Genomic DNA, 16,016 nt, shown 5'->3' with positions numbered 1-16,016 from the left:
TACCAGGTGACAGCTGGGTTTGTTTCAGGGTAAGAGTCTAAATACAGCCAGTTAAGTCACTAGGGGGTGGAGATGTGGCTCAGTGGTAGAGCACTTGCCTAGCACACCTAGGGCCCTGGGTTTGACCCTTAACACTACGGAGGGAAATGTTATTTGCTATATCATGTCAGACAAAATGGAAATGTAGGGCTGAAGGAGCATGATATGGTGTCAGAGCTGACGGACCCAGTGTCTCCGTGGCAACTGGCTGTGGCTGGGCCCAGGCTCTGGGCCAGGAGAGGTGATGTGTGTGCTTCGTGGGGACCATCAACCCTGATCACTTGGTGTCAGGGAGTGGAGGAGGAGGAGTTGCTAACAGCTGTAGGGCCTTTCTGACTGCATTAGTGAAGGGGTAAGTCGATGTTCAGGACCCCAAATAGGAGTTAACTGGAGCAGCATTTATGTTTGCCTTTGGATATAGCACTACCTTGGCTTTTCTTCTTGGCCCAGACTTTTGTTTATTTGGGCCATTTTCAAGTTTAGCTTTATCTCCAGGGACTTCTTTCCCTGCTCCTTCATGTTGAAACTTCCATCTGTGAAACACAGAGAGTAGGGATGACAAGAGAGATTAAGATATTGTCGTTGACCACCTGGAAAGCTGTTTGCTGAAATCCAGAGCCCTGGGTGTACAACCCCGGTCAGAGCCCCTAACCACCGTGGGCTTGAGTTTTCCTTCTAGAGGCTTCTTGCTCACACTAAGTCCTTGGGTGGTGGGATTGACTAGTAGTGATGATGAGCACCCTTGGTTTGGACTCATAGATTGGAGCCCTGCCCCAGCTGTGTGACGTGCTTCGGCTGCTGCAGGAGGAACAGGACCAATGCCTACAGGAGCTCTCCAAGGACAGGCGAGAAGACGTCAGCCCACAGCTTCCAGTACCAGGTATGACATCTGCATGCCCTGACCCACCAGGCTGGGGGGGGGTTGCATCCTCTGGGCCAGGATGGGATGTGGGGGACTGGGTTGGCTTTGTTCACTTAGTCAACTGGGGCTGGGGGACTGGCGAGCAGTCTACAGAAACCAGCATCCACTTTTCCTTTCTCGAGTATGTGGGGGCAGCAAGTGCTTTCCTAGCATCAGCCTCAAGGGAAGGGTCTGGTGGGAATCACTTTGTAAGGCTGTTTGCCTCCTGTCCATATGGTCACCTTCACTACCAGGTTGATGAGCGAGGAAAGGCAGTATGGGGTCAGAAACCCTCGGGGTACCATGCTTCCAAGCATTCACTGCTGTGTGACTATGTAAAAATTATTTAACATTCTCAGCCTCAATTTCTTGATCTATAGAATGGAGGTGATAATATCTACTTCAATATTATAATGATAAATGAGATAAAATTTGCAAAATACAAATGTTTTGTAATTATTGGTAATTTAAATATTAATTATTATTAATCAACTCTCTAAATATTATGAGTTTTATATTTAGGTGTTAATTGTATTTCTATACCCTTCCTAAACTCTTCTTTACTCTCTATTATTGAAGGATGTAGCTTTAAGAAAAGAGTCTATTGCAGGTACTTAAAAAAACATCTGTATCCAAATGTTCATAGCAGCATTATTCTTAATAGCCAAGAGATGGAAATAACCCAAATGTCCATCAGGGGGGTGAATGGATAAACAAAATATGATCCATCCATGTAAGGGAATATTATTCAGCCTTTAAAAAGAATGAGAGGGGCTGGGTTGTAGCGTGGTGGTAGAGCAGTTGCTTAGCATGTGTGAAGTCCTGGGTTCCATCCCCAGAACTAAGTGGGGAGGGGGGAAGAAATGAAGTACTCACACATGCTAGAACACAGATGATTCATAAAAACATGGTATTAACTGAAATAATCCAAATACAAAAGGTCACACATCATATGATTCCATTTATTTGAAATGTCTATATTAGGTAAATCCATGGAGACAGAATTAGATTCATAGTTGATGGGCTGAGAGGAGGGGCTGTGGGGAAAAATTGCTTGATGGGTGCGGGGGTTTCTTTAGGGGGTGGTGAAGATATTTTAGAACTACATAGAGGAGATGGCTGCATGTTGTATTATGAGGTTCTAAATGTCACTGGCACACTTCAAATAGTTAATAATTAAATTCATGTTATGTGATTTTACTTCAATTTAAAAAGAAAAAAAGAAACCAACCAACCCCAGCTTTTAAATTAGACCATGGGCTCCTAAGTTGTTTAATGTCTCTGGGCCTCAACTTCCACATCTATTTTAAGAGATTGGTGTGAAATTAAGAACATTCATTTAGGCTGGGGCTACAGCTCAGTGGTAGAGCGCTTACCGAGCATGTGCGAGGTCCTGGGTTTGATCATTCAAAAACTATTTACTTAGCACTTAATGGTATGAGATGGGAATGGGGAGAACAAAGGATAAATGATGAGGAACTGGAACTCCCTCTCATTGCTTAGGAATGCATTTTGCAAAAGAAGTTGGATACTTCGACTTCACCAAATAGGGATTTCTTTGTTGCAAATTACAAAAACCTCAGAGGTAGTACAAAGTTCCAAGATATCATATCTTCCAGATTCCTCTGTTGTTTGGCTGAATGTGTGGCTCTCGTCCTCATGGTCATTCAAGGGCTGCTGGACCTCCGGGGAGGAAAGCAAAGTTGCTGTGTTTCTGGAAAGAAAGAGCAGCCGGGAGTTGGGGTGGGGATTCACGGAGAAGCCTGGCTCTCCTGAAACTTTCGGGCGGTGGGGAGGCTCTGCTTGCACTTTGTGGCTGGCAGAACCAGACCGCACAGCCACCCCTGGCTGCAACGATGGCTGGAGACCCAGAGGTTTAGCTATGCATGTGGCCACCTTGAACCAGGTTCTGCTAGTGAGAAAGAAGAGAAGAATAGCAAAGGGCAGGCTCCACCGCAGTCATCATGACTCTGTGTGGTTGGGGGACCGTGGATCCATTAATCACAAACCTATGTAAAATGGCAATGAGGTAAGGCCTGGGTGCCACTCCACCTGTGTGGAGAGCCCAGGGTCCTGACCTGGTCTGGGACTCTACGAGGGCTTTCCAGAGGGATGATGTTTGAGCTGAGCTCTGAACATGCCTGATCATTACCAGGGACAGGGATGCAGGGAGCAGCAGGGCGCTGGCACCCAGGAGGATTCTCATCCTGACTGCTAGAGCCACGGGAAGCCCTGCAGAGGCAGAGGCGAGTGGTGTGACGCTCAGCCTTATGAGAAGATGCCCCTTGCCGCAGCCTGAGGAAGGACGGGAGTAGGTTCAGAGAGACCCACTAGGAAGCTGTTGCCCTGGGTAAGATTTGCTGGTCACTGGACTATAATAGGGTGTCTCTGTTTGGGTTCCCAGCAGCAGGTGATCAGTAGGATGTGGGACCTGAAACCCAGCGGGGAAGGAACTGGGTGAACACTATTGTCACTGTGGGCACCTGGAGTATAATCCCACTGGGGCACATAAGGAGCCAGGTGGGACACTTATTCATGGCCAAGGTGCTGGAGTAACTAGCCACCAATTCCCTAGCACTCAGAGGCAGTGAAGCAGCATTAATTTCCTGGCACTTCCAGCCTCCTGTGCTTGGGGGACTAGTGGACTCCAGCCGCTGGAGAAAGCCCTCAGATCAGGGAGCGCAGGGGCCATCAGTGTGCCGGGGTTACCAGCACCCCGATAAAGCAGATTCCTGCGTGGAGGTGTGAACCAGCTGGGAAAAAGTCTGAAAATAATCAATAAAGAACAGAGGACAATAGACAGAAAATAGTTTTCAAAAGCAGGGTGCCTGGAGGGTCTTCCAGCCCTGATAGGAACTGGAACTGAAATAGGGGAAAAGCCCAACTCCTTTATTTAGGGGGGACTCCATCCAATGTTTTAGTGTGGCAGGCTTCATGGGGAAAACAAGTTGTCTGGGGCTTGGCAGGTTACACCCATCTCGGGGTGGCTGTGTGTGATCCTGGGGCTGTGAGCTAGGTCAGGGCACCAGCAGGACCTGGGCTTTCTCCAATGGGGGAATTTCACCCAGGAGTTCCCAGAAAAGTAGCCCCCCTGCCCTGTGATGGCTCCAACAAACCCATAATTCACACACGGCTTCCGACTTCAGCGGACAGTGATATCTGCAGATGCAGAGAAGATTGAGACCAAGGACGTGTGGCGGGAGAGGGTCTGCTCTGCAGGGGTGGCCCTGGTGGAGAGGAGCGGGTACGTGCCAGAGTCCTTGGGTGGGTAACGTTGATGGGAGGTGGCGATGAGTTGGCTCAGGGGGGAGGGAGGGGAGGAAAAGTGAGTCCGGGATGTCCTCCAGGCATTTACCTTGAGCATCTGGAGGAAGATGAAGCAAGGTCAGGTATCTGGGGGAGCAGATTCAGATTTAGAAGCTCAGTAGAGACTGAAGACAGAGATCAAGGCCAGGGTTGAACTTAGGCACCGAGGGCGAGTGCAGCTGAAGCTGCACAATGACGGATCATGGGAGGGAAGAGGAGGGGGCCTGGGGAGGAGCCTCAAGCACTCCAGCACTTAGTGCCAGGAGCAGCCAGAGGTGGGAAGAAACGTAGGCGGCAGAAGCCAAGTGCTGTGGGTGTTGCAAATGTGCTTATATCTATTCACTCATCCACCACGTGAGGGACAGAGGCAGAGAGGGAGACCCTCAGAGTGTCCTGATACCCTGGGTCCTCATACCATCCCAGATACTGTGTCTGGTGTGACAGAAAGCAAGGCCCAACAAGGCCAGCCTAGGGTGCAGCCCTGGCCCAAGGTGGACATGTGTTGTTTTCCTCTCCTCCAGCTTGATGCAGCACCTGCACAGATCAAGTACTGTGTGTGGGTTTGTTGACTGACTTACTGAGTGCACACACTTGAGCGAGAACAGGGAGAAAGGAGAAACCAGAGAGGCAGCCCCAGGAGGAGAGTGGGAACTGAGGTAGTACCTTCAGGGTAGCCAAGGTCCCGTACAGAGGACGTGACTGTCTCTTGCTTGCCTGGCTGTCACGAATTGGCTGAGATGAGCAGTCCAACCCTGATCACCCTTGGAGGAGTGCTCTCAGGACCTGACGTGGGACTCCTCTATCCTTCCATGAGGAACACTGAGCCTGCTCCACCTGCCCCGGCTTTGGACGAGGTGACTCAATTGGCTGGCCTCCAGCTCACCTTCTGGGTACCCTGACATCCTGCTGGACTCCCACCATGCAAGGAGCAGACTCACTCTTGGGACAGCAAGAGAAGGCTGGTCAGGCCTGGTGAGATGAGTGCGGGTGCTGAGTGCCAGCTGGGAGCAGGTGGAGAGGGCAGGAACCTCAGCCCTGCTGCTTCCTCGCTGGTGATCTCGGGGAAGAGGCCTTGCTCCTTCACTCCTCAACCTGCCCAGTTTTCAGTGGGGGTAATGATCTATGGCCTTCATGACACTCTTGTTGGAAATAAGTGAATTAATATACAAAAGCAGGCATCTTTTCACAGCAGGGAGTTCTTCTGATGGTGTGCGATCAGGCTAAACTAGGCTATGGTGGATTGGGGTCCACTTAGACCCTCTACCCACCTGCACACTCAGCCCTGCCTATGGATGGCATCTCCCCTGTGAACCACAGTCTCCCAAGTCCAGGGTGCAGGTGCTGTCAGCACACCCATGAGTAGGACTGGTCACCCTTCTGCCTCAGGCTCATCATGTGGTCCTGATTGTGCATCCAGGTTTGAGAAAGCTCTGCAGAGACTTCCTCCAGGGTTCTGCCTCGCAATTCCCCGGGGAGTGAGTGGGAGGGTGGCAGGCCGGGCTTCCTCTCCACAAAGAGCTCCCGTTACTGTTTTTCTTGTTGAATTTCTGCCGTTGTCACAGAGGAGAAGGGGTCTGGTGCTTTGAAACATGATTTAAAACCCCCAGAAGTAGAGGCTGTCCCTGGATCCTGTAGCTACAAAGGTCTTCAGGCCTCCCCTGCCAAGGAGTTGAGAAAGCGAGGCCCAGGGATCCACCTGGAAGGGTATGATGGCCAGACGTGGTGGCCAAGAGTAAAACTCCCTGCAAGACTGGAAGAAGAGAGGAGAACTGACAAAACGTAGAGGTGCTGGGGGGTCCGCACCAGAATCAGGCCTGTGTCCCTTGGGTCCCCTGGAAGATTCTGGAGGAGCTGAGGGACAGGTGCCCAGATGCAAATCCACCCACGCCCTCGCCCAGGCCTGTGACCACAGCAGGTCCCCCAGGAGCTCAGTTGGAGGTCCTGTGCCCCCCATGGCTCTGGTCTGGTGTCTGGGCTGGGCGGTGAGACTCCACGTTGGGGGCACAGAGTTAATGGATAAGCTGCTGGGTTCTCCCTGGGGGGGGGGAGGTTAATGTTTGAAAGCCAGACAAGCCACAGGAAATGTCACTCAGGGAGCTGTCACTGAGCCCAGTTGCTTATCACAAATAAAAAATTAACTCTTGAGCTATTCCAGGTGGGGTGGCCAAGGCCCTCCTGGCATCTTGTGGGAGGGTTTCAGGGTCACACTAATGACTGCCCAGTTTTCCCTGCTGAGATATTCACCCCTTTGTTTATGGAAACCAATAACCCCCCCTCAGATGTGGCTGGTAGAAGGGATGTGGCTCTCCCCAGGGGAAGAATGTTCCAGAAGGAAGGTGAAGTGACAACAAATATATAGGTCCTAAATTTAGACAGACTTGGACATGTGTCCTGCTCTGTCACTTAAGCTCCATGTGACCTCCAGCAGTGCTCTCGCCCCCTCTGGGCCTTGGTGTACATGTCCTCAAATAGGGACATGGTAGCACCCTTCTGTCCCCAGCTGGTGGCCTACTCCCCAGAATAGGCTCTTTTTTCTTTTTCTTTCTGTATTGAGGTGAAAGTCACATAACATGAAATTAACCACTTTTAAAGTAAACAATTCCATGGCATTTGGGACATTCACATGTCATACAACTTCCACCTCTATCTAGTTTCAAAACATTTTCATGGCCCCCAGATAAAACCCCGCACCCGGCAGGAAATCATTCCCCATCCTTCCATCTCTCCAGCTGCTGGAAATTACCCATCTTCTCTCTGTCTCTGGGGAGTTACCAACTCTGGACATTTCATACAAAAAAAAAAAAAAAACCCATCTAATATTGCCTTTTTGTGTTCGTCTGTCTTCTTTCACCGAGCAAAACATTTTCAACGTTCATCCATGGTGTGAATCAGTACTTCTCACTGCGAGATTCAGGGCAAAAATGTAGTTTTTCTAACAAACATTCCCAACCTCCTCCAGGGTGTCCCCAGATCCCGATGCACCTTGGCAGCCAACCCCTACCTTGCCCTGAGCCATGGCCTGCTCTGCCCACAGCTCACCTCCACCTGACCATTCCTCAGCACAACTGATCTTGGCTCGTTTTTCAGAAATAAGTTAACTTATTTGTATATTTTACATAACATTTTAGACAATTTAAATTTTTTAGTTTTTAAAACAACAGTGCAGTCGAGTGCTGTACACACCTGTCATTCCAGCTACTCAGGAGACTGAGGCAGGAAGATTTCAAATATGAGGACCTCTCCGCAACTTAGCAAGACCCTGTCTCAAAATTTAAAAAAAAAAAAAAAAAAAAGAAAAGAGCTGGGGATATAGCTCAGTGGTGGAGCATCCTTGGGTTCATCCCTAGTACCACTAAACAAATAAATAAATAAACCAAAATCATATAAAAATTTAAAAAGGAAGACAGGAATGGTGGCACACTCACCAACTCACCAACTCACCAACTCACACACCTGAAATCCCTGTGAGTTGGAAGGCTGAGGCAGGAGGATCTTAAGTTTAAGGCCAGCCTCAAAAACTTAGCAAGGCCCTAAAAAACTTAGCAAGAACCTGTCTCAAAAAAAAGAAAAAAGAAAAAAGTAAATAAATAAAAAACTAAAAAGGACTGAGAATGTAGCTCAGTGTACTTCCCTAGCATGCATGAGGCCTCAGGTGTGATCCCAGTATTGCAAAACCAAAACTGACCAACCTTCCCACACAAAGTGCAATAAGAATTATTATCCCCATTTCATGGGTGAGAATTAAGGTCCTAAGAAGCGCAGGATGATACAGAGCTGAAACAGGACTCTCAACTGAAATCCTCTGACTTTACGTCCTGAGTACTTTCTGGTTGGTAATCCAGTCTGATCACAAGCAGCATAGCTGATATGAATAACTGAGGTACTTACCTCCAGCTCTGAGAAGGATTTTTCATTAGGGAAAAGCAAGTTGGGGCGTAGCTCAGTGGTAGAGCCCTTGCTTGCCGAAGTCTGGCTTGGCACAAATCAGGAGCCACTTGTCAAAAGAAACTAACTTTATTTTTAGAACTACAAACGCCAAACAAAACAGCTCCTCAGGGAAAAAACCCTCAGAGCCCAACTGCCACCACCGGCTTCCACATGCCTCTCACCCCCACACCAGCCTCTCCACCTCCCACAATCCTCCTTGAAGCCGATTGGCTGGGTTGCGTGGGCAGAGCCAAAGAAGTCCCCCAATGAGCAGCTCCGTGGAGGAGCCAATCAGCTAGATGTTGCTGGGGCCGCTGTGAGCCAATCATCAGCTGGCAGTCTGAAGGGCAGGGAAACAGCCCAATGAACATCACCGCAGAGGAGCCAATCAGCTAGATGTTGCTGGGGCCACTGTGAGCCAATCATCAGCCGGCAGCTGGAAGTTTGCTGGCAGCTGGATCATCAGCCGGCAGCTGGAAGTTTGCTGGGGCCCGGAAGGAAGGAAGGAAGGAAGGAAGGAAGGAAGGAAGGAAGGGAGGAAGGGAGGAAGGGAGGGAGGGAGGGAGGAGAGAAGGAGAGAGAGGTTGGTAGGGAGAGATGGAGAGAGAGAGAGAGGGAGAGAGAGAGAGAGATTGTTAATGCCAATCAATTCTTACTGTGTCAAGTGGCATGAGATGAGGGAGGGAGGGAGGGAGGAAGGAGAGAAGGAGAGAGAGGTTGGTAGGGAGAGATGGAGAGAGAGAGAGAGGGAGAGAGAGAGAGAGATTGTTAATGCCAATCAATTCTTACTGTGTCAAGTGGCATGAGATGAGGGAGGGAGGGAGGGAGGAAGGAGAGAAGGAGAGAGAGGTTGGTAGGGAGAGATGGAGAGAGAGAGAGAGGGAGAGAGAGAGAGAGATTGTTAATGCCAATCAATTCTTACTGTGTCAAGTGGCATGAGATGAAGCTCTTTAGGCCAGGTGAGGAAGAGTTCTCAGGTGAGCGGGAAGGGCCCTCTGGAACTGTAGTTTGTAGTTTGGGGAAGGGAAGGGAAGAGCCTGGCTCTTGGTGCTTAGAAGCTGAGGGTGGGAGATGAGCAGCCTGCTCCAAGGCAGTAGCCTCTCAGCCCCAGGATTCCAAGGTCCTTTATGTCATCTGGCGCAGTCTCCCTTCAGTGCCTGATGCTCTTCCCAGTTCACGAATCCCATGGCCCTCTCTGCTTGAATACTTTCAGTGATGGGGAACTCACTGTTCCCCAGAGAACTCATCTCACTGAATGGCTTATGCTCCTGGGTTTAAAGATACACCTTCCTGGTCTTTAGCTCTGTCTCCTTCCATGTGGTTCTGAATGCTTCTGCTCCTGGGATTTCAGTCCCCACTGCATCCTGACCACAGCTGGCGGGTGGTTCAGCTGCCACAGAGGAGAGCAACACGCCTCTGGACCTAAGTCTATAGGTCACGTCAATGGCAAAGCCAGGGAAACCTCCCCAGGCTGCCCGCTGAATGACCTGGGAGGGGCCCAAGTGGGGACAAGAAAGGCAGAGGGAGGCGCCATGAAGCCAAGAAACAGGTTGGTGCACATGACTCGCCCAGAACCACTGTGGGATCTTGAGGGGGAACGAGGATGAATGGAGGTAGCTGGGCAGGAAGCGCCTGAGACATGGCTCTGACAGTCCCCAGGCAGTGGGGGGCCAATGGCGACAAGCAGAAGCTTCAGGGGGCTCTGGGTGCAGGGCCAGGAGGAGCTCTGGGTTCCCTGGTGATCTCCAATAGCAGGTAAAGTGAGCATCCAGGGCATGGAGGGGACGTGGAAGGACACAGCACCTGCTGTCCTGGTGGTCCAATCCAGAATGGCCCCGGGGGGCCTGGTTGTTCCTGGCTCCCTGCCACAGCAGCCTGTCACATTGCTCCAGGAATAGTCTCAGGGTATTGACAGGCCATCTGAGCCCACGTATTAATAAGTCAACGCCGGAGGGCAGAGGCTCTGCTGTGGGTGAACACAGGGCAGACTCAGAGCTGGCAGAGGGCTCTCTGTGCCAGGCACCAGGCTGGATGGGGCCACCTAGAGGTCCCCAGGGCACCATCCTGCCCTCTTAAAATCACCCTGCCCCTCCCCAGACATGCCTCTGGGGCCACTTCTCTGTCTCCATGGGCAGGACACAGGAAGCTGGTGGCTTTGTCTGCCTCGGGCCTCAAGCAGCACCAGGGCCTTCATAAATATAAAGGACCCTATGAACTCCATCGGGTAGAAAGAGAACAGTTTCCCTTCTCTGTGACTTTAATTCTGACTCTGCTCCTGGAGCGACAGAAATTTAAGCTTTGTTATTTTCTGGGTCTTTTCTCCGGCTTTCTGGGGTGTCAGTCACCTAGCAGCACTGCGTTCAGGGGAGCCCCTTTTCTTAGGCTCTGCTCCACATGGATGGTGTCGGACACCTTGTCCCCTGCCATGTGGCTCTTCTGTGCCTGACTGGGGACACTTGCTCTGCAAGGCTGTGGTCTCATCTAGACATGTCCCCATAGTCAGGCTGCTCTAGGTCATTCAACCCACCTCTTGGGGCTAACTGGGCCTCTTTCTGGAAACTTCCATACTCCTGCTCATCACTCCCCCTCCGTTGCTCCATGGTCTGGGGAAGTATTGCTCCTTTTCTGTTTTCTCCCAAGCATTGAGACCACACCTGAATGCCTTTCATTCCCCCAGGGATGTTTGAAAACCTCGGGAAAAATGAGTTTCCTGCCCTCCTCTGAGACTTTGAACCAGTTATCAGAGGGGGAAGGAGGGAGAAAATGTGTCAGGACAATTAACAAGAACAGAGTTTAAGAGATCAGATAATATTTTATTACACACACGAATCATTCAGTTCTCACAAAAATCCTAGGGAATGTTGCTGAGCCATTTTATAGATGACAAAACTGAGGCTTATGGAGGTCAGCGGCATGACCAAGTCCAAGGTAGGCTTGGATCTTGAGCCCATTCTGTTTCGCTGTGACACCTGTTCTGACCCAGGACCCCCATGCTGTCCTCTTGGGCTGTGGGACTCACCCAGACCCCCTGCCCAGGGTGTTTGTGACCTGGCATTGCTTACACCTGCATCTCCACTGAAGCTTCTGGGGTGTTCCATCCCACCTCCTGCAGCCAGGCCGTGGTAGGGACAGCGGCTAAGCTCCATTAGCTGCAGCCGGGGCTTTCTAGAGGCAGTGACCCCTCCTCAGGGTTCAGTAGCTGTAGCACTGTTCACAATCCCTTTTCCCATTGAGTGGTGGGTTTTGCTGCTCTGGATCTAGAGCTGCCCAGGATCCGACAACAACCCCACTCCTGAGTTGTGTCCCTTCCCTGCCGGAAGCTCCCCAGGGAAGGCCAAGTCCAGGACAGGATGTCCAACACCGGGCATGGAGTACCCTCCTTTCCTCCCATTCCTGCCCATCCTGGGGAAGGGGACATCTGGGAGTGGGTTCTGAGACACGCCGCTCACATCCTGGGAGCCGTGCAAGGGGGTCCCTGCCAGTAGCAGCCACGTGTCACTTGTACTTTGACTTCCTTAATATTTTCCCCTTTAAAAATGGATTTTAAAAAACTTTAGTTATACCCTAAACAATAAGTAGTCATAAAATCAGATGTGATATGCTAGCTTTATTATGTTTCTAACACATTAAATTCCCTTTTGAAAGCTATGTAACTGTTAAAATAAAAAATATTCAACCATGAACCATCCAAAAGCCCAGCTCACCTATGGGGGATGTGCGCTTTGCATGCTGGGAGAGTCTGCGCAGAGGCTGGGAGAGAGTGGGACCATGTCGTGGGTGCTCAGAAAACCAGCAGTGCCATGTGGGGTTGGCAGCCAGGTCTGTTGCCACCAAAGGACAACTGGCATCAGAGGGTGTGTCCTCAGTCCTCACTGGGTGGGGAGACACGAAGGTTGGGTGGGATCCTACTTCTGCCAGTACCAGCTCAGTCACTCTGCACCTGTCACTTTCCCTCTTATTCTTCCTCTCTACTAGTGACCCGACCTGACCCTGAACTACTGTGACATTCAGCTGCTGATGTGTCTGGAACAATGTCTGATGTGTGTCTGGAACAAGGTCTGGCCTGGCCCTGCCCCGCTCTAGCCTCAGTGTCTTGTCTCTACACGTGACTGACTTGGAGGGCACAGCAGTGAGCCAGCCTGTAGGGTCCCCACTTCCTGGGAGGAGTCAGTTCCCCTTGCACAGGGCACTCCTGCCCTGCCCTCTGCCAGCACCAGGCTGGGTGTCCCTGTGGGCCCTGCCTGACGTGACCCAGCTCAGGAAGGCTCTCAGACATCCTGGCACTCTGTGCCTCTGGCTGGCCCGCTGGGCATGGGTTATCAGTTGCATGGACTGAAGGCGTCTGCCAGCATCCTGGTGGCCAGCCAGGTGGCTCCAGCCAGCTCTGAGTCCCTCCCTTCCCAAGTGACATAATAGGCTTCTGCATTGATCCATGCTCTGGAAGTGCCCACCTGCTTCCAGGGCAGGAAAAGCCACCCCATCAGGCAGGGAGTTTGTACTGTCAGCAGGGTCCTGTGGCCACTGGGAGATTTCTGCCTGAAGAAAGAGGACAAAGGGATCCCTTAGCCTCCTGGGACCCCAGATGCTCAGAGTGCAGAGAGGAAGTACGTCATTTGGAAAGGACCCTGCCAGGACCAAGTTGCCATCCCAAAGGCATCTGGGAAGCCTACAGTCACCCAGAGTCGGCTGAGTTCTGGGGACCGTGCTCCTGCCCGAGAGCAGCATCCACAGCTGGCATCTGGGTGACCCACCTGGGTGCTGTGGGGAAGGTCCAAAATAGACACTCGGGGCCCTCCTCTCGCCGGGCTCACTGTGAGATCCAGGGCAAAGATCCAGGAGTATCCCAGGGCTTTTCATTTCCGGTTCCTTGAAGGACAGACACCTGCTTCTTGGCCCCATGGATGCTTTCACAGGCTTGTGGGGGCCCCATCCAAACCCCCCTCTATATCTCAGGGTCTCCCTCCTCCACACCCTATGGTCCTTGCCCTGGGTTACAGCCTTCCCTTGTCCCCCACCATTTCTGCCTCTAAAACCCCCTTCCAGGATCCTGACTCAGGTCCCGGCTCCCCTGTGGGCTCGCCCACCTTCCTCCTCCCTCTGGGGGCTGGTGCCATGGCCAGGGTGGAAACCCAAAGCACCTGCCTTAGCTGCCCACCTCCCTGTCAGTCTGTTCTCCCCTCTGCGAGCCCAGCCCCTCCTGACCTGGCCTGCCCCTTGGCGCCTCTCTCCAGCTCCCTGAGCCTGGCTGGGTTAGTCAGTGCCACCTGGTGACAGATCAGGTGGGTGAAGGCTGGGAGGTGGCACCAAGTAGCAGAACAGGCAGAGAGACACAGCCCCTGCACGTCCTGGTTGTGTGATTCTGGGAAGTCACTCCCCCTCAGTCTTCTTCATGTGTAAAATGTGGGTTGTAAAAAGGCATCTGGGAAGCCTACAGTCATCCAGAGTCGGCTTTGTTCTGGGGACCGTGCTCCTGTGATTAACAGGAGCCTCCAGCCCCTCTGATTAACAGCCAAACCAGAGCTGGCAGGCAGAGGAGCAGAAGGCCAGGACTGGACATGGAATTAATTCAAGTGGACGTCAAGGCAAGAGGGACATTGAGGGAGTCCAGGATCTGGCACTGGTCTATTTATTTGTTCATTAGCCACTGGTGTTGAGTTCCTTCACTGTGCTAGGCCCACAAGGGTATGGGGGCTCCAGCAGTGGGCAGGCATACAGGTTGCTGCTTGTATGTGGCAGGGGAGGCCACTGAACCCAGTTGCTGCAGACTGGAGGTGACCTCCCGTGACCTTCTCAGGAGGTGGGTTCATGGCTGTCTCTCTTACTCTCCTGGGAGCCAGGGGTAGGTCTGGGTCCTTGGCTCTGGGGAGGAGGGTAATGCATTGTGAACTCTCCAAGCAAGGTCCTGAGGCCACACCGTGCAGCCACTCTGGGAAGCTCTGGAGATACAGATTTCTGGGTGTGGCCTGTGAATGGCCACATTAGGATCTCTCCAGGTAAGACCCAGAAATCAATGCATGGGATGGGCTCCCTGCTGATCTTTTTTCTTCTCTTTTTTAAAAAATTTACCATTTTTTTTTTTTTTTTTTTTTTTTTTTTTTAGTTGTAGGTGGACACAATACCTTTATTTTATTTATGTGGTGCTGAGGATCGAACCCTGTGCCTCACGTGTGCTAGGCAAGTGTTCTACCACTGAGCCCCAACCCCTAATTTACCATATTTTTTACTATATTTATCTTTTAATTGTAGTTGAACATAATATCTTTATTTTACATTTATGTGGTGCTGAGGATCGAACCCAGTACCTCGCACATACTAGGTGAGCACTCTACCACTGAGCCCTAACCCCAGCTCCTAATTTACCATATTTTTAAAAATATCTTTTTTACTTATAGATGAACACAATACCTTTATTTTATTTACCTATTTATTCTTATGTGGTGTTTATGAGGATGGAACCCAGCGTGCCAGGCAAGTGCTCTACCACTGAGCCACACTCCCAGCCCTCTGATGGGCCCTGAGGGCCAGAACCTCTGCGGTGGGGTGGGTCATCAGGGCGACTTCACTTAGAAGGGATGAAGGTGTCACAGAAGAGGTTTCTGGTCCTTTGAATCTGGTTGGATTTATGCCAAAAAATAGACCGTTGCTCTTTTGAAAAGCTGGGAATCTGCCCTCTAGTTAATCCCAAGACGCACACACACCGTAGGCCTCTCCCATTCCCCAGAGCTCAGGCTGCAGTTCAAAAGGCCCGGCCTGGCTTCCCTCCAGATGCCAGGGGGGGAAAGGAGTGGGCCTGGGGAAGACATGAGGAGGCAGTGGCTGCTGTTCACCCTCTACTCTGTGTGGGCTCCCCATGTGACCTTTGAACTCATCCTCCTGACAAGCTCAGGGGAGACGCATTTGTTCCCCCAGAAGAGAGGAGAGGCGGGGCCAGGATAGCACGTGTGGGTGGCTGGGATTGCGACTCAGGTCCACCTGGGTCTTTCTGAATGGCCTTGGTGTAGTGGGTCTGCACTATGCTCCCCAAGTGGGACAAGGGGTGACTGCTGTTCCCCTCATGGCTGCCCACCTAGCCTGTTTCCAGACCCCTCTGAACCTGCCCCAGTGATAGCCTTTCACATGGCATGGGCCACCAAAGCTTGTACAAGCAGTGACTTCTCACTTTGGCGTTAACTTCGGGAGAATTAATAGATGATTATGTGAAATGATGATTCGTAGAAGAGTATAGTCATAACTCACCTATTAAATGAATACCTGCCCAGCATTTTATTTGACTAGTGAGGGAATCAGTAAGATATGAACTCTGGTTGGTCGGCCTGTTCATAGGAGAATTCAAAGTATCTCACATATAAGGCAGAATGGTAAAATGAATGTATAAGTGAGTGCAACCTGGGCTGAATACAAGGAAGAGTGAAATAAATTGTATTTCAGCCAGACATAGTCATGTGTGTCTATGAATGAGAATCATTTGCCATGTTATCAATCACTTATAACGTATAGATTTGTAAAATAGTCCAAAGACAATCAAATCAGATAACCCATAGATTCAGATAACCCAGAAGGTTGTGCTTAAACAAGGCCTCTAGTTCTGTCTTCTTTTTGACTCATTTCAAAGTCTCTCAGTTACCAGAAGTGACCACAAATCTGGATGTAAACCCCTAGCAGCCAAATGAGAGGAAATCCACTTCAAGATTCAGTGTCTCTAAGGATAGTAAGTTTATAAGAAATTCAGCTTTTCACTGTATTGACACCAGGTCTTCCTTCAAGAATGGGCCCCCTAAAGGGAACATAGTGAGGTAGAAAGCAACATCCTCAAAAACCCTCAAGCATACTGGTGACTCTTGCG

At 50.9% G+C, this 16,016-nt stretch overlaps 1 protein-coding gene across 2 annotated transcripts in view; it reads left to right on the top strand.

The window, feature by feature from the left end:
- Sctr (secretin receptor) overlaps nt 1-16,016 on the top strand; it is a 64,133-nt gene that overhangs the window by 15,799 nt on the left and 32,318 nt on the right. Inside the window, exons 2-3 of one of the 2 annotated variants that reach the window (XM_078017250.1) lie at nt 799-919; nt 14,274-14,347. In XM_078017250.1, coding sequence (XP_077873376.1) covers nt 858-919; nt 14,274-14,347 — 136 coding nt within the window. In that variant the 5' untranslated portion in view covers nt 799-857. The remainder of the gene's footprint in view (nt 1-798; nt 920-14,273; nt 14,348-16,016) is intronic. The other variant, XM_005315953.5, reaches the window with a different exon arrangement.

Source organism: Ictidomys tridecemlineatus, chromosome 7, assembly GCF_052094955.1.
Source record: "Ictidomys tridecemlineatus isolate mIctTri1 chromosome 7, mIctTri1.hap1, whole genome shotgun sequence".
Lineage (NCBI taxonomy): Eukaryota > Metazoa > Chordata > Mammalia > Rodentia > Sciuridae > Ictidomys > Ictidomys tridecemlineatus.
The sequence above is the reverse complement of the archived record's forward strand: the minus strand, read 5'-3'. Positions and strand labels throughout refer to the sequence as shown.